The 18558-nt window shown below is 44.5% G+C and overlaps 2 protein-coding genes across 8 annotated transcripts in view; one reads left to right on the forward strand and one right to left on the reverse strand.

The window, feature by feature from the left end:
- On the reverse strand, positions 14457-15240 carry ARIH2OS (ariadne homolog 2 opposite strand). Its single transcript, XM_013981653.2, is given in 3 exon segments — positions 14457-14820; positions 14822-15075; positions 15156-15240. Coding segments are annotated over 3 exon segments (642 nt in total). The 3' UTR covers positions 14457-14517.
- The window catches only part of ARIH2 (ariadne RBR E3 ubiquitin protein ligase 2), a 53808-nt gene continuing 49967 nt past the window's right edge, over positions 14718-18558 (forward strand). For 2 of the 7 annotated variants that reach the window (XM_021070659.1, XM_021070657.1), the window contains exons 1-2: positions 14761-14937; positions 17784-17847. The gene's annotated coding sequence lies outside the window, so the exon portion shown is untranslated. Of the gene's footprint in view, positions 14938-15028; positions 16462-17782; positions 17848-18558 lie in introns of those variants that run through there. The other 5 variants (XM_003132197.6, XM_005669530.3, XM_021070655.1 and 2 more) reach the window with 5 other exon arrangements.

The raw sequence follows: 18558 nt of genomic DNA on the forward strand, positions 1-18558 counted from the left end.
GATGTATACACAACCCCTAGAAGACTGTGCCATGTGAAGAAGGGCAGTCATGGAAGAAAGTTGCTAGTAGAATTTTGGAAAATAAAGAAAAAGTGGTGCTTTTGAGACCAAGGGATGAAAGGGTTGAATGCTGGGTCAAGCTAAGGAATTTTAAATTCTCCTTAGGTGTAACTGCTTGTCATTGGTGACATTCAGAAGAAGCTTGCAAGGGGTGTTGACAATGGTGGTTGGAACACTGAACAGGCATCAAGAAGGCAGAGGCACTAAGAGTCAATTACTTGTTCAAAGAGTTTGGCAGGTAGGGAAGGAAAAGGCACAAAAGGTTAAAGGAGGGATTTGAGTTGTGTTTGTTAAGATGGGACCAAAGAGCTCCCATTGTGGCTCAGTGGTAACCAACCCGACTTGTATCCATGCGAACACCCGTTCAATCGCTGGCCTCACTCAGGGTTAAGGATCTGTTGTTGTTATGAGCTGTGGCATAGGTCGCAGACCTGGCTTGAATCTGGTGGTGCTCTGGCTGTGGTGTAGGCCAGCATCTACAGCTCTGATTCGACTCCTAGCCTGGGAACTTCCATATGCCACAGGTGCAGCCCTAAAAAAAACCAAAAAAGACAAAAAGAAAAAAGAAAAAAACACTAACTGAACAAAAAGATGGGACTGAGACTGAGAGAAATTACAGGAAAGGAGAGAGAAAGCACAGCTGATAAGACAAGGTCCCTGAGATAGTGGGGATGGTTTCTGGTGTATGTGACATCACCTGGCAAATTTCTAAATGCTCTGGGGGGAGTTCCCACTGTGGCTTAGCAGAAACGAATCTGACTAGCACTGATGAGGACGCAGGTTTGATCCCTGGCATCGCCCAGTGGGTTAAGGATCTGGCCTTGCCGTGAGCTGTGGTGTAGGTTGCAGACACAGCTCAGATCCTGTGTTGCTGTGGTTGTGGCATAGCCCAACAGCTACAGCTCCAATTTGACCCCTAGCCTGGGAACCTCCATATGGCGCAAGTGGGCCCTAAAAAGACCAAAAACAAAAACAAAAAAAAACAAAACAAAAAACTGCTCTGGGATCCCCAGGGCTCTGACTCTGAATCTCTGGGTTGGAATCCTGGCCCAGGAGTCTTTAAAGTTCTATGATCGAATTTGAGAAGCACTATTGTTAAGAATATCCAAGATAGAAGGAAAAAAAGAACCTCCAACATCTAAGGAAAGGTGTTCAAGCTAGGCAGAGGGCTCACAAATTGTAAAGTAAGGCTATACAACGCATGACACATAGTAGATTCTTTTTTGGGGGGGAAATACATCAGTTTATTTTTATTTATTTATTTATTATTAAAGTATAGTTAATTTAAAATTGCCAATTTCCTCTGGCTTAGGCCAGTGGCTACAGCTCCGATTCGACCCCTAGCCTGGGAACCTCCATATGCTGTGGGAGCGGCCCAAAGAAATAGCAAAAATACAAAAAAAAAAAAAATTGCCGATTTCTGCTGTACAGCAAAGGGAGCCATTCATATATATATATATATATATTCCCTTTCTTACGCTATCTTCCATGATGGTCTATCCCAAGAGATTGTATAGTTCCCTGTGCTATACAGTAGGACTTCATTGCTTATCCATCCTAAATGTAATAGTTTGCATCTACTAACCCCAAACTCCCTGTCCATCCGTCTCCCTCCCCTCTACCCTTTTGAAACACAAGTCTCTTCTCTATGTCTGTGAGTCTGTTCCTGTTTTGTAGATAGCTTCATTTGTGCCATATTTTATTTATTTATTTATTTATTTATTTATCTTTTTGACATTTCTAGGGCCGCATCTGAGGCATATGGAGGTTCCCAGCTAGGGGTCTAATTGGAGCTGTAGCCGCTGGCCTACGCCAGAGCCACAGCAACTCGGGATCCAAGCCCCATCTACAACCTACACCACAGCTCACAGCAACGCTGGATCCTTAACCCACTGAGCAAGGGCAGGGATGGAACCGGCAACCTCATGGTTCCTAGTCGGATTCGTTAACCACTGCGCCACGACGGGAACTCCTGCAATTGGATTCTTAACCCACTGTGTCACAGCAGAAACTGCCATAGTAGGTTCTTAAAAATATGATTAGGAGTTCCCTGGTGGGTCATCAGTTTAAAGATCTGGCATTGTTACTGCTACTGCAGTGCAGATTTGATTCCTGATCCAGGAACTTCCACATGCTGCGGGCACAGCCAAAAAAAAGAAAAGGAAAGAAAGAAAGATGGATGTCGCAGGTGCAGCCATAAAAAAAAAAAAAAAAAAAAAAAGACAACAAAAAATTAAGAATATTCATATAATGGAATACTACTCATCAATAAAAAGTAACAAACTATTTTAGGAGTTCCCGTCGTGGCGCAGTGGTTAACGAATCCGACTAGGAACCATGAGGTTGCGGGTTAGATCCCTGCCCTTGCTCAGTGGGTTAACGATCCGGCGTTGCTGTGAGCTGTGGTGTGGGTTGCAGACGCGGCTCGGATTCTGAGTTGCTGTGGCTCTGGCGTAGGCTGGCAGCTACAGCTCCGATTCAACCCCTAGCCTGGGAAACTCCATATGCCGCGGGAGCAGCCCAAGAAATAGCAAAAAGACAAAAAAAAAAAAAAAAAAAAAAAAAAAGTAACAAACTATTTTAGGAGTTCCCGTTGTGGCTCAGTGGTTAATGAATCCGACTAGGAACCATGAGGTTGCGGGGTTCGATCTCTGGCCTTGCTCAGTGGGTTAAGGATCCGGTGTTGCCGTGAGCTGTGGTGTAGGTCGCAGACATGGCTCGGATCCCCCATTGCTGTGGCTCTGGTATAGGCCAGTGGCTACAGCTCCAATTCGACCCCTAGCCTGGGAACCTCCGTATACCGTGGGAGCAGCCCAAGAAATGGCAAAAAGACAAGACAAAAAAAAAAAAGTAACAAACTATTTTAGTAACAGCTTTAGCAAGATCTAATTCACATAACATAAAATTCATTCATTTAAAGGATACGTATCAAAGGTTTTTGATATATTCCAGAGTTGCACAACCATTACCACAATCAATTTGAGAACATTTCATCACTCCACAAAGAAAATCTGTATTTTTTAGCAGCCACCTTCAATTTTCCCCAACTTATGCCCCCAGCCCTAAGCAATTACTGATTTACTTTCTGGCTCTATACCTTTGCCAACTCAGAACACTTCAGTAAAGAGTAGAATCATGGGAGTTCCTGTTGTGGCTCAGCAGGTTAAGAGCTCAACCAGTATCCATGAGGATGCAGGTTTAGTCCCTGGCCTTGCTCAGTGTGTTAAGGATCTGGCGTTGCTGTGAGCTGTGGTGTGGCTCGAAGTTTGGCTTGGATCTGGCATTGCTGTGGCTCTGGCGTAGGCCGGCAGCTGCAACTCTAATTGGGCCCCTATCCTGGAGACTTCCATATGCCACAGATGCAGCCCTAAAAAGAAGAAGAAAAAAATGGAATCATAAAAAAAGAAGAAAAAAAAGCAGCTTCAGGAAGAAGTAGTATTTGTTATAAAACAACCCTCCTGGTAAACCTTGTCAGACCTGAATGTGGAACCCACCAGGTTCTATTAAGTCCTCTTAGGGTATCTGATAATCTACTAAATGAATGGTCTTCCTGCTTCCTCATCTGATAACCCTTACATACAGCTAGAAAACTTATCTGAAATTTAATCCCTGGCTAAAAAACCTCAGCTCCTCATTGCATCAGAATAAAATTTAGTGGTTCAGGGGCGGTGAAGGCTTTTCATAATTTCATGCTAGCTATGTCTTCAGCCTTGTTTTCTCCTAGACTGTATCTTCATCTCTGAGCAAACTGAGCTTCTACTGGTTTACCACACAGACCTGTTACTTGAATGACCCCACCTCTCCCTACCTGTGACAGCCAGGCCTTTGTGTATATACTGTCCCCTTCAGCAGAGTGTCCTTCCTCTCCCCACTTGATAACACACTGATGCAGGAGATAGATACCAGGTTGCCCATACGCTAGATATTGTCTAACTAGTGGTTCTTAGCCATTTTAGGGGTGGAGAATTCCTGGCACTTTCTCCCCAGAAAAAAAATGTACATATACACCTCTATGTTTACAATCAATTTCATGAAAACTTGAAGCTATCCTTGGACCTCAGATGAGATGCCTTGTTCCTAGACCCTGGGAATCAAACATGAATGAGAGGTACTCATTTTCCCAATGTCTCTTCTTTGGTCCTTTCTTCTTTCTTCCTGGCCTCAACTTCCAAATCTGGGCTGAAATTTCCTCAATCTTTATACTTCTCATGGGCTCCAACCCTGCCTCTCTGGCTGCCCATAGGCATTTCAAACTCAATATGTACACCTGAAGGTACACGGCCTCCAGGAAAAAAATAACCCACAAGAAATGGTGAATTCTAAAAATACTCCACAGATGAGCTGAATTAAAGCATAGCTACTTCTGGAAAGCAAATTCAAAAGCTGATTAATCACCCTGGTGAAATCTCTCAAAAAGACAAAGTGAAGGAGTTCCCGTCATGGCTCAGTGGTTAACAAATCCGACTAGGAACCATGAGGTTGTGGGTTCAATCCCTGGCCTCATTCAGTGGGTTAAGGATCTTGTGTTGCCGTGAACTGTGGTGTGGGCTGGCGGCTGCAGCTCCCATTCCACCCTTAGCCTGGGAACCTCCTATACCATCAGAGCGGCCCTGGAAAAGATTTAAAAAAAAAAAAAAAGAATTAAATATGTTTTTAAAAATTCCACTAGGAGATTAAAAATTAATTAACTTTGAAAGATTTTGGGACATTGTTGTAAACTAATGACTACTCAAGAATAGAATCCAGTTGGAGTACCTGTGTAGCATAGGAGGTTAAGTATGCCTCAGGACTCACCTGCTCACCCTTGGAGGTGGCTGCATTCACAGATGACTGTGAAATACACTGCCCCAAAGAGGCAGGGGGAAATAATATCAGTGTATATGATAAAGGTGAGGGGGAGGTGCACGCAGCCATGCACACATTTTACAAAGGTTGCTGGCCTTGTGAAGGTTACTAATAGTTACAAGCAGCAGACATCACCATGAAGGTTTTTTTTTTTTTTTTTTTTTTTGTCTTTTGTCTTTTGTCTTTTGTCTATTTAGGGCTGCACCTGTAGCACATGGAAGTCCTCAGGCTAGGGGTCTAATTGGAGCTGTTGCCATCAGCCTATACCACAGCCACAGCAATGCCAGATCCAAGCCACATCTGCGACCTACACCACAGCTCACAGCAATGCCGGATCCTTAACCCATTGAGCGAGGCCAGGGATCAAACCCTCAACCTCATGGTTCCTAGTTAGATTCATTTCCGATGCACCACGACGGAAACTCCAACCATGAAGGACTTTAGCGTTTTTCCAGATATGAGGAAATGCAATAATTGGGCACATAAAATCTCCTAAAAATATCTACCTGAAGACCTGTTCTTCCACTTTTTTTTCCAAAGCACAAGAGTGCCTTATTCCTGATAGTGAGAAACACTAACATGCCCCAAATCAAAGATTGGACACGAAGTGCAATGGACGCAAGACTTTAATGGAGGTCTTGCAAGATCGGCAGGCAGGCACACTCTATGTCCTTACAACAAGCTATTATATTCCCTAGCACGCAAGTCCCTCCCCCATTTCCTCACTGGGTGAGTACTATGGGGCATACAATCTTCCTAGATGTCCCTTAAGTTTCTTTATTCCCTTATAATGTCATCTTCTCTTTTCTTCCCAGTTTAGCTGTCCATTATGGGCTAGCCCCTTGCTTCGCCATTCCCGCCCGTTAAATCCTGCTCTTGTATCTTAAATTCACCAATAGAGTGAATCCTTGAAATCCTAGGCACTCCGCCCTCCCTACTCAGGACCTCTCTGTGTGGCCCCAGGGATGTTTGCTAAGGATTTTTCAAAATTCCTGCTTTACATGGACATTATCAAGGCCTTTCTAGGTTTGCAAGCCTTACTGTTGCCACATTAGCCAAGAGTCATTATGCGGGCTATGAAAACCAGCTGTTGGTAGTTCCCCATTCTTAAGTTAGCATTTACTCTTGAAAATGAACAATAAACATTAATATTTCTTACACTGATCTCTGCAGTACTACAGGTTGGCAGCTACAATGGCTTATGATTTAATCCATGTAGAGGCTGATGGCATGTGCCAAACTTCAGTCCACGTGGGTATGGTTAGAAGTAAACTGGAAGTCATTGATGTATTGGAGGTACTTAGGCAAAGAGACTGGATGAGATTACTGGAGAATGAGTATAAAGGGAGCAGAGACTAAAGACAGGGCCCACTGACTCCCTTGTGCAGTAGTCCACAGCAATTCCGTAATTATTTCTCTAATTTCTGCATCTATTACTAGACCAAAGCTCCTTGACTGCAAGGACTGTTGTCTCTTTTCCTCATCATTTTATCTAATAACATGGTATCCGACATTTAGTTGGGTTCAGAGAACTGGAGGCAGTTTTTTTTTGTTTTGTTTTTTTTGTCTTTTTGTCTTTTGTCTTTTGTTGTTGTTGTTGTTGCTATTTCTTGGGCCGCTCCTGCGGCATATGGAGGTTCCCAGGCCAGGAGTTGAATCGGAGCTGTAGCCACCGGCCTACGCCAGAGCCACAGCAACGCAGGATCCGAGCCACGTCTGCAACCTACACCACAGCTCACGGCAATGCCGGATCGTTAACCCACTGAGCAAGGGCAGGGACCGAACCCGCAACCTCATGGTTCCTAGTCGGATTTGTTAACCACTGCGCCACGACGGGAACTCCTGGAGGCAGTTTTTAAAATTTTTTATCTTTTTAGGGCTGCACTTGTGGCATGTGGAGTTTCCTAGGCTAGGGGTCCAATGGGAGCTGTTGCTGCCAGCCTATGCCACAGCCACAGCAACGCCAGATCCAAGCCGTGTCTGCGAACTACACCACAGCTCATGGCAATGCCAGATCCTTAACCCACTGAGCGAGGCCAGGGATTGAACCCGAAACCTCATGGTTCCTAGTTGGATTTGTTTCTGCTGCACCACAGTGGGAACTCCTGGGGGCCTTTTTTAAAAGGTGATCTGGGAGTGTCACAGGCTTCAAGTCCCCTTCAAGGAAATTAAACCACAAAGCCTCTGGCCATGTCTCATTGCAATGCCTCTTCCCCACCTTGAACAGCCTGGGCTGCTCACTCCCTACTAGGGAAGGAATACCTGCCTCTGTATAACCTATTCCCCATGCAAATGAAGTATCCTCAGAGTGGGAGAAAATAGTTTCAAACAATGCAACCGATAAGGGCTTAATCTCTAAAATACACAAACAACTTCCGCAACTCAATAGCAAAAGAATCAACAACCTAAATGAAAAATGGGCAAAGGACCTGAATAGACATTTCTCCAAAGAATATATACAGGTGGCCAACAAACACATAAAAAAAAAAATGCTCAGCATCACTAATTCTTAGAGAAATGCAAATCAAAACTACTATGAGGTACCACCTCACACCAGTCAGAATGGCCAACTTTAATGAGTCAACAAATAACAAATGCTGGAGAGGGTGTAGAAAAAAGGTAACTCTCCTGCACTGTTGGTGGGAATGTAAATTGGTACAACCACCACAGAAAACCATATGGAGGTACCTCAAAAAACTAAATATAGAACTACCATATGAGGAGTTCCCGTTAACGAATCCGACTAAGAACCATGAGGTTGCGGGTTCGGTCCCTGCCCTTGCTCAGTGGGTTAACGATCCGGCGTTGCCGTGAACTGTGGTGTAGGTTGCAGACGCGGCTCGGATCCTGCGTTGCTGTGGCTCTGGCGTAGGCCGGTGGCTGCAGCTCCGATTCGACCCCTGGCCTGGGAACCTCCATATGCCATGGGAGTGGCCCAAAGAAACAGCAAAAAGACAAAAAAAAAAAAAAAAAAAAGAAAGAAAAAAAGAACTACCATATGACCCAGCACTCCCACTCTTAGTCATATATCCAGACAAAACTTTCATTGAAAAGGATACATGCTCTCATATGTTCATTGTAGCACTATTCACAATAGCCAAGACATGAAAACAAACTTAATGTCCATCAACAGATGAATGGATTAAGAAGATGTGGTACATATACACAATGGAATACTTCTCAGCCATAAAAAAAGAACAAAATGGTGCCATGTGCAGCAACATGGATGGAACTAGAGACTCTCATACTAAGTGAAGTAAGTCAAAAAGAGAAAGACATATACCATATGATATCACTTATATCTGGAATCTAATAGACGGCACAAATGAACCTTTCCACAGAAAGAAAAGAAACTCATGGACTTGGAGAACAGACTTGGGGTTGCCAAGTGGGAGGGGGAGGGAGTGACATGGACTGGGAATTTGGGATTGATAGATAGAAACTATTGCATTTGGGAGTTCCCATCGTGGCGCAGTGGTTAACGAATCCGACTAGGAACCATGAGGTTGTGGGTTCGGTCCCTGCCCTTGCTCAGTGGGTTAAGGATCCGGCGTTGCCGTGAGCTGTGGTGTAGGTTGCAGATGCGGCTCGGATCCCGTGTTGCTGTGGCTCTGGCATAGGCCAGTGGCTGCAGCTCCGATTAGACCCCTGGCCTGGGAACCTCCATATGCCGCGGGAGCGGCCCAAAGAAATAGCAAAATAGACAAAAAAAAAAAAAAAAAAGAAACTATTGCATTTGGAGATAAGCAATGAGATCCTGCTCTACAGCACAGGGAACATATCTAGTCATTTGTGATGGAATGTGATGGAGGATAATATGAGAAAAATAATCTGTAGATATATATGTGTGTGTGTGTGTGTGTATGACTGGGTCACTGCTATAAAGTAGAAATCGACAGATCACTGTAAATCAACTAATGGAAAAAATAAAAATCACATAAAAATAAATAAAAATTATAAATACGAAGATTTTTATAGCAACCTGGAAATACTTATGGCTTTGTTTTACTTTATTTTTTATGTCTTTTTTTTTTTTTTTAGGGCTGCACCCAAGGCATATGGAGGTTCCCAGACTAGGGGTCAATGTGGAGCTGTAGCTGCCAGCCTACGCCACAGCCACAGTAATGTGGGATCTGAGCTGCCTCTGCAACCTACACCATAGCTCATGGCAATGCTGGATCCTTAACTCACTGAGCAAGGCCAGGGATTGAACCTGCTTCCTCAAGGTTAATAGTCAGGGTCCCGTTAACCACTGAGCCACGACAAGAACTCCTGGCTTCATTTTAAATAAAAAAATAAGATGCAGAATTTTATTCACATTGTGCTTATCAACAATATATGTGTACATATATATCCAGATTGAAATAAAATATTACAGCCATAAAAAAATAATGTATCTTGCCTGAAACCAATCAGAAGATCAAATATGGCCCATATAGAGATCAAACAACACTTGGCCCCGGCTGGGGCAGGAGAAATTGGGTCTCCACTGAGGTCTGTGTTGTGGGGATACAAAAACAACTCTAAAGAGAGTTGGACCACTCCTTTAACCCCTACTCAGGGGCAGCCATGAGCTCTCTCTAAAATGTACTTTCACTTTAATAAATTCATAAAATGCCGGACTGCCTACCTCTGCTGGCTCTAATCTGGTGCTGCTGCAGCACTTCCCAACCTCCTGCACCTCTGAATCCTTGGTGCATGGGCAAGAATTGAGAGAAAAAAAACACAGAGGAACCTGACAGGAGTTCCTTTGTGATGCAGGGGGGTAAGGGTCTGGCTTTGTCACTGTAGCAGCTTGGGTCACTGGGGTGGTGTTGGTTCAACCCTTGGCCCAGGAACTTCCACGTGCTGTGGGTGCAGCCCCCCCCCCAAAAAAAGTGACTTAGTAATATCACAATGTAAAGCAAGCATAGCAGTTGACTTACCAATTCCATTTCTGGGATTATAATGTGAAATATTTTCATATTGATGCAAAACGAAGTATATCCAAGGATGTTCAATGCAGCATTATGTGTAATTGTGAAAAACTGGAAACAGAAGACTGGCAAAAGCAGCATGGCCAGACAATTCATACTAGAAAATACTGAGAAAGAGTCCAGCACATATAAAAAGGGTAGGCCCTGGCACCAGATGGCCAGAGTTAGAGCAATCTTCATGACCTTGAGCAATTACCACAACTTTCTGTACGTACTTTGCTCATTTGTGAAATGTCACAATAACACCTTCTACTAAGCAAAAAAAAAACAAAAACAAAAAAAAAAAACAAACCAAAACAAAAAAAACAGAAGGATATTTTTAAAAGCCTATTAATGAAAAAATTTCTTTAAATATGTGTTTTCAGAGTTCCTATTGTGGCTCAGTGGGCTAAGAACCCAAAGTAGTGTGTGTGAGGATGTGGGTTCCATCCCTGGCTTCACTCACTGTGTTAAGGATCTGGCGTTGCTGCGAGCTGCAGTGTAGGTCTCAGATGTAGCTCAGATCCCATGTTGCTGTTGCTATGGTGTAGCCCAGCAGCTGCAACTTCTATTTTTGTTTTTGTTGTTTTTTTTTGTCTTTTGTCTTTTGTTGTTGTTGTTGCTATTTCTTGGGCCGCTCCCGTGGCATATGGTGGTTCCCAGGCTAGGGGTCGAATCGGAGCTGTAGCCACCGGCCTACACCAGAGCCACAGCAACGCGGGATCCGAGCGGCGTCTGCAACCTACACCACAGCTCACGGCAACGCCGGATCGTCAACCCACTGAGCAAGGGCAGGGACCGAACCCGCAACCTCATGGTTCCTAGTCGGATTCGTTAACCACTGCGCCACGACGGGAACTCCATGCAACTTCTATTTGACCTAGGAAATTCCATATGCCACAGGTGCAGATTAAAAAAAAAAAAGTGAGAGTTCCCGATGTGGCTCAGCAGTTAATGAACCCAATTAGCATCCATGAGGATGCGGGTTTGATCCCTGGCCTCGCTCAAAAAAAAAAAAAAATCAATAAAGGCAATAAATATGAAAGACATAGGATATATGTAATAAACGCTATGGGACAGATTATATTTTCAAAAGATGGCCACACCAACATATATACCATCACACATGCTTTTCACATTGTGACAGGATGTTGGTATTCCTTCATCACCCAGCTGACGTCACCATCAACCACCAGATGTATGAATAAATAACTCTTCCTGATTCCAGCTCCTAGCCTTTGAGTCTTCTGAGGCCCCAGACATCAAGGAGCTGAGACAAATCATTCCCACTGTATCCTGCACAGATTCCTGTGCCACGGAGACAAAGATGGACTTTATATTTTATATATATAACTTTCATGTGCAAATTTATTTTGAAGATAAAGCTCTTTTGTTGGCACAGCAGGTTAAAGATCTGGCATTGTCACTGTAGCAACTGTTTTTTTTTTTTTTTTTTTTTGCTTATTAGGGCCACACCCACGGCATATGGAGGTTCCCAAGCTAGAGGTCTAATCAGAGCTACAGCTGCTAGCCTACGCCACAGCCACAGCAACGTCAGATCCGAGCTGTGTCTGAGATCTACACCGCAGATCACAGCAACGCCCGATCCTTAACCCACTGAATGAGGCCAGGGCTCGAACCTGCAACTTCATGGTTCCTAGTTGGATTGTTTCTGCTGCACCACGATGGGAATTCTTGTTTTAGTTTAATCTTTAAATCTTTATTTCCTGGAAAGAAATTTCCACCAGTTAAAAATAATGGTTTTAGGAAGTTCCCATGTGGCACAGTGGTCAAGGATTTGGCTTTGCTGCAGCTCTGGTGCAGGTTGTGATTGTGGCCGGGGTTCAATCCCTGGCCTGGGAACTTATACATGTCTTGAGTTCAGCCCCTCCCCCCCCAAAAGTATTACCATCAGCCCAATAAACATTTATTTAATAGAGCGATATTGAAAACAAGGTTGGGGAGTCCCCATTGTGGCTCAGTAGGTTACAAACAAAACTACTATCCATGAGGATGTGGGTTCCATCTCAGTGGGTTAAAGATCTGGTTGCTGTGACCTGTGGTGTAGGTTGAAAACGCTGCTCAGATCCAGAATTGCTGTGGCTGTGGCATAAGCTGGTAGCTCCAATTCGACCCTTAGCCTGGGAACTTGCCACAGGTTCTGCTCTAAAGAGAGAAAGAGAAAGAAAGAAAGAAAGAAAGAAAGAAAGAAAGAAAGAAAGAAAGAAAGAAAGAAAGAAAGAAAGAAAGAAAGAAAGAAAGAAAGGAAGGAAGGAAGGAAGGAAGGAAGGAAGGAAGAAAGAAAGAAAGGAAAGAAAGAAAGGAAAGAAAGAAAGAAAGAAAGAAAGGAAAGAAAGAAAGGAAAGAAAGAAAGGAAGAAAGAAAGAAAGGAAGAAAGAAAGAAAGAAAGAAAGGAAAGGAAGGAAGGAAAGGAAGGAAGGAAAGAAAGAAAGGAAAGAAAGAAAGGAAGAAAGAAAGAAAGAAAGAAAGAAAGAAAGAAAGGAAAGGAAGGAAGGAAAGGAAGGAAGGAAAGAAAGAAAGGAAAGAAAGAAAGAAAGAAAGAAAGGAAAGAAAGAAAGAAAGAAAGAAAGAAAGAAAGAAAGAAAGAAAGAACATGGTTGGATCTGTGCCCTTAAGAAACTCACCTTTAGAGAGTTCCAGTTGTGGCACAGCAGAAACGAATCCGACCAGTAACCATGAGGTTGTGGGTTCAATTCCTGGCCACGTTCAGTGGGTTAAGGATCTGGCATTGCTGTGAGCTGTGGTGTAGTTCACAGACTCGGCTATCTGGCCTTGCTGTGGCTATGGCATATGCTGGCTGGCAGCTCTATCTCCGATTAGACTCCTAGCCTGGGAACCTCCATAAACCGCCAGTGGGGCCCTAAAAAGCAAAAAAAAAAAAAAAAAAAACCAACCAACCAAACAAAAAAAACAACAAAGAAAGAAACTCACCTTTAGCAAGGAAAAGACAGGGCCGGTACATGGGATTCCAATACATTGTACAATACACCCATATGCTTGATGTGTGAATGATGCAAATGCAATAATTACGCAGAAAAAAATGTTCCCTTTTATTTATTGGAGAGGATTTATTACCAATAACACAAAGTGAGAGATTCTAATTAAGTAAAAGATATCTTGTTACCAGAAAATACATTTTGTGTCCTTTACTAATGTCATGATGTAATGGATATGTTTTGTCAAAACAAATAAAATAAGTACACTGGGTTATACACACACTTTTGCGTTACTAATATATAAAATTTATAATTTTTTTTTTTTGTCTTTTTGCCTTTTCTTGGGTCGCTTCCGTGGCATATGGAGGTTCCCAGGCTAGGGATCGAATCGGAGCTGTAGCCACTGGTCTACGCCAGAGCCACATCTGAGCCGCATCTGCAATCTACGCCACAGCTCACGGCAACGCCAGAACCTTAACCCACTGAGCGAGGCCAGGGGTCAAACCTGAAACCTCACGGTTCTTAGATTCGTTAACCACTGAGCCACTGGGGAACTCCTAGAAAATTCATAATCTTATGTTATTCACTCCTTACTATTAATTTTCACTTCAAATTAATTTGGGGCTTCTTTGTATTTGAATGCACTTGATTTGGATACATGCTGTGAGTTAAACTGGAACCTGAAAATCGTGTACAAGAAATATACCAATAGGAGTTCCCCCAGTGGCTCAGTGGTAAGGAACTGGATTAGTACCCATGAGGACACAGGTTCCAACCCTGGTCCTGGCGTCAGTGGGTTAATGATGCAGTGTTGCCATGAGCTGTGGTGTAGGTTGCAAACGCGGCTGGTTCGGATCTGGTGTTGCTGTGGCTGTTGGGTAGGCCACAGCTGCAGTATGATACCATCCCTAGCCTGAGAACTTCCATATGCTTCGAGTGCGGCCCTAAAAATACCACCCCCCCCAAAAAAAAAACCCGAAGCAGCTTTTCCATGCTGTCCAGCAGCAACCTGAGTGAGCCTACATGGTTCTATCTATCCATAATACTTGTTAAAGGTCATAGAAGGTACTGAATGTCATATTGGCACTTTCTATACTTCTTGAAGAAACTGTGCAGCAAGAAAGTTAAGATTCAGCCTTGGGTGAATGGGAGAAGTAGGCTGCGGAAAGGGAAAAGGAAGCTTGGTGTGGTCCTGCAGATCCGCGGCCACCAGGGGACGGCATCTGAATGTAGGCAGAAAATCCCGACCCGGTGCGCTGACCCGAAGACCCAGCTCTCCTTTGATCTTTGATCAGAGAGCGGATGGGAAATAGAAGTCCTTTATCCATTCCACGAACGTCAGGGTGTCTTCTCCGTGCCGGACACGGCTAACAAACGGTGAAGTGAGGAGTCCATCAGAAAAACTCGGGTTTAGGAGTTCCCGTCGTGGCACAGTGGTTAAAGAATCTGACTAGGAACCATGAGATTGCGGGTTCGATCCCTGGCCTTGCTCCGTGGGTTAAGGATCCGGCGTTGCTGTGAGCTCTGGTGTGGGTCGCAGACGTGGCTCGGATCCCATGTTGATGTGGCTCTGGCGTAGGCCGGTGGCTACAGCTCCGATTCGACCCCTAGCCTGGGAACCTCCATATGCCGCGGGAGAGACTCAAGAAAAGGCAAAAAGACCAAAAAAAAAAAAAGAAAGAAAGAAGAAAAACTCAGGTTTAGGGTATCCCGGCGGGCGGCGCTGGTAGGAGAAAGCAGGAAGAGATGCAGTGAGTGACCCCTCTCCAATAAGCCAAACCCTTTCCTCTGCTGCCCCTCGCAGCAGTCGGCGCCGGCAGTGCGCTGGGCACACTCTGGGTCGGAGCGCTAAGCTGCAGAGAAGCAACCGCGCAGAAGCGTTATCACCCAGCGCCAGTCACGACCCGGGCGACCGTGGGGCGACCTCAGGCCGGAAGTGACGCAACTGCTCCGAACACTTCCGGAGCTGCGAAGAAGGCTCCGCCAGAGGAAGCAGCGCGGGCCTTGACCGGCGTTGGCTCGCCGCCTCCGCCGCCGCCGCGCCTGTGTCCGGTTCCTCAGGCCTGGCCCGACCCAGTTTGGTCCGCCCGGGCTCAGCGGCCCCGGGGCCGCGGCTCCCGGTGAGTGCGCATTGCGAGTCGCGGCCTTGTTTACCCGAGCGGGCCGGGGGAGGGGGGGTGGGCTCTCCTCGCGCCTCCCTAGCCAGGCCGGGGCTCCGCCTTCGTCGCTGCCCGCGAGGTCCCGGCGCCCCCCGCAGCCTTTTCACTGTCTCAGCGCCCTCTGCTACCCGCCGAGGGGCGGCTAAAAACCGTAGTCTGAGCGGACTAGCGCCTGGCGCTTCTCCGTTTTTCCTCTTCTAGCCGCTTGCTCTGCTCGCGTAAAGGTCGGAGGCCGGCGCCTCTCACCGACTGGCGCCGGCGCATCTGGGCCCTCTCCGCCGGCCACACCAGGGAGACTCACTGCCTCCGGAGTTTCCCATTCGAGTCATCACTGGGAACTCTCGCAATGCCTCCCGCGCGGCTAGTTAACGCCCGCCAGTGAAGGCTCCCCAGCGCGTGGGCTCCGTGTCCTCGCGGATATCCCGGCCCTTCGGACACGATATGCAGCCCAGGAACTGCGCCGCCGCCTCGGGGGACCCTGCTGTGCTAGCCGCGGGAGAGGCTACTGTGTTCTCGGATGACTTCACCTCAGTACTGATTGTTACCCTGTCCCATAGAACTTTCTCTCACAATGCGTATATTCTGTACCTTTGAGTAACCCTTGACCACTAGCCACCCGTAGCCCTTGAGCATTTGATTTATGGATAGTGCGACTGAACAGCCAAATGTTAAATTTTGTTTAATTTTTAAGTTAAATAACCGTGTGTTGTTAGTGACTACCGTATTACCTTGCGGATTTAATGTAGGGTTTTGAAACTAAGTTGCTGATTCATATTTTTTTACTAGGTTTTCTTCGGAGATGTAGATTTAGTAAATGACTATTTAGCGCTAAATATTATATCTGTAGTTAAACATCGTTAGATCCACCAAAATGTTTTTGTTTTGCTCATGTCAACTTTAAACTGAGAAGTCTTCCGTTTCAATTCTTTAGCACGGAGTGGATGTCAGGTCTTCTGAACACGTGACTTTGGGGGTGGAGTGGGAAGTAGTTTCAGTTATTCCTTTTCTGTTTGGGATGTAGGGATAGTATTTAACATCCAGAGGAAATCAAACCGTTATCATCTGTTCTGTAATAAGGCAATAACGTACTGGTCTCCTTAAGCAGTGTCAGTATTCTTTCAAGTAGAATAAAGTTTATTTAACTTTGAAAAGGTAACAAAAATTAAGATTTTATTTAAGTCTAGACTTAGAACACTCAGTAAGTATGAAATGGTGTTCTTCTTTTTGGAAGGGAGCCTGATGTTTTCCCCTCCTTCTTGAGTATTAAGTTGATGAGAAACCTGTGGGCAACCCTTAAAGCCCAAATCCTGGAGAGAAATCCGGAGAAAGTGAAAACCTTGCTCTTTTATTGTAATTCTGGAGGTGGCTTTGTGAATAGTATTAGGCTCTCCAGGAGAGTGATGGGGAGTTAGGAGTCCTCATAGGCCACGGATCTGGTGAAAGTGTAACACTGGACTCTACTGGTTGGCAGCAGTGTGGACCTGGGCAAGTTATTTAATCTTTTTGAACTCTTTTCCTCATTTATAAGAAGGGGATGATAGCTACTTTGTAGAGTTATAAACATTTAATGAGAATGAATCTGACCTGAAATTGGTGTCATTAAATGAAAGCTATTATTGGTAGTGCTGTTTTGCAGATGGGAGCAATATTTATAATACTGTTTATGCTTATTTGCCCAGTAAGCAGTATCTTATGTAAAAATGCAGATAAAAGTCAAATTTTAGGAATGGAGTTCACATTGTGGCTCAGTGGGTTAGGAACCCAACAGTGCTGGTGAGGATGAGGGCTTGATATCTGGCCTCTCTTAGTGGGTTGAGGATCCGGCGTTGCCACAAGCTGCAGTGTAGGTTGCAGATGTGGCTTGGATCTGGTGTTGCCATGACTGTGGTGTAGGCCTGCACCTGCAGCTCTGATTCTGCCTTTAGCCTGGGAACTTCTGTATGCCACAGGTGGGGCTGTGAAAAGAAAAAAAAGAAAAGTCACATAGCCCTAAACATGTCAGAAGAGAGGTGGGAAATGGGTGTTAACATTACCTAGTGAGCATTCTGTTGGGGACTTTTTTTGTTGTTGTTGTTGTTGTTTGTTTTTTAGGGCTGCACCCACTGCATATGGAGGTTCCCAGGCTAGGGCTTGAATCAGAGCTATAGCTGCCAGCCTACACCACAGCCACAGCAACATGGAATCCGAGCCACATCTGCAACCTATACCACAGCTCATGGCAACGTGGGGATCCTTACCCACTGAGCAAGGCCAGGGATCAAACCTGCGTCCTCATGGATGCTAGTCAGATTTGTTAACTACTGAGCCACAATGGAAACTCCTGGGGCGTTTTTTTATTTGAAAATAATTTTTTCATGAATAGAGATCTGAAGTATTGGCAGTATTCTCTAAGTGTTAGATTACCACAGTAGAGATGACTTTAGAGTAAAAGTCCAGTTTAAGTCAGTTGCAATTTGCTTTGTCACTCTCTATGTAACATTTAGGATTGAAATTGTGGTAATTAATTTAGGGAATCTGAAAAATAAGAGTGAAGTGGTGGGCTTTCAAACTGAGGGAGGGAACTGGGTATCCGTTTTTACCACCAGTACTCCACGTTAAATTATTGTCAGATGTTTAACTCTTTTCTTAGAAGGTCATGTCACTCTTGTCAATATGTAATTATATCATATGGGTTTCTATGGGACTTAAAATAGTTTCTGGTCCCTTGCTGCTTGTCCTTTTAAATGTTTACTTTTTAAAAAATAAATTAGCAAATTTAGGGTACCAATTTAAAAGTATATAAATAGAATTATATCTCTTTATTTTAGATGGAAATTATACAATATAGGCTATTTGGGTGACATCTTCCTGAAAGATCTTCAAGAATTACAGGTATTTTTAATTTAAATTTTAAATTTTAATTAAATTTTAATTTTCTCCTAAAGGAAAAAAAACCATAGTTGAGTTCAATTGTGATTAGGTGGTTCTGCCATACGAAACAATTCATTAAAAGTCAAATTGCGGAGTTCCTGTCGTGGCGCAGTGGTGAACGAATCCGACTAGGAACCATGAGGTTGAGGGATCGATCCCTGGCCTTGCTCAGTGGGTTAACGACCCGTTGCCGAGAGCTGTGGTGTAGGTCGCAGACGCGGCTTGGATCCTGCGTTGCTGTGGTTCTGGCGTAGGCTGGCAGCTACAGCTCCAATTAGACCCCTAGCCTGGGAACCTCCATATGACGCAGGAGCGGCCCAAGAAATGACAAAAAGACAAAAAAAAAAAAAAAAAAAAAAGTCAAACTGCAAGTATGTTAACTGCCCTCTCATTAACGTGACTTTTTTAAAAGAAAAATTCGAGCATTTGTATGTAACATCAGACAATGATATTTTTATAATATCATTAAAATGTAACTTGGGAGTTCCTAAGGTTCTGCACTGTCACTGCTGCAGCTTGGTTCACTGCTCTGGGGCAGGTTTGATCCTTGGCCTGGGAACTTCCATATGCTGTGGGCTTGGCCAGATGAACAAATAAGTAAAATGTGGCTTGGTAGTCCTTTTGACTGGCCATATCTTCAGGACACATTCATTTAAAAATTTTGGTTTTAAT

The sequence above is a fragment of the Sus scrofa genome, chromosome 13 (genome assembly GCF_000003025.6).
Source record: "Sus scrofa isolate TJ Tabasco breed Duroc chromosome 13, Sscrofa11.1, whole genome shotgun sequence".
NCBI lineage: Eukaryota > Metazoa > Chordata > Mammalia > Artiodactyla > Suidae > Sus > Sus scrofa.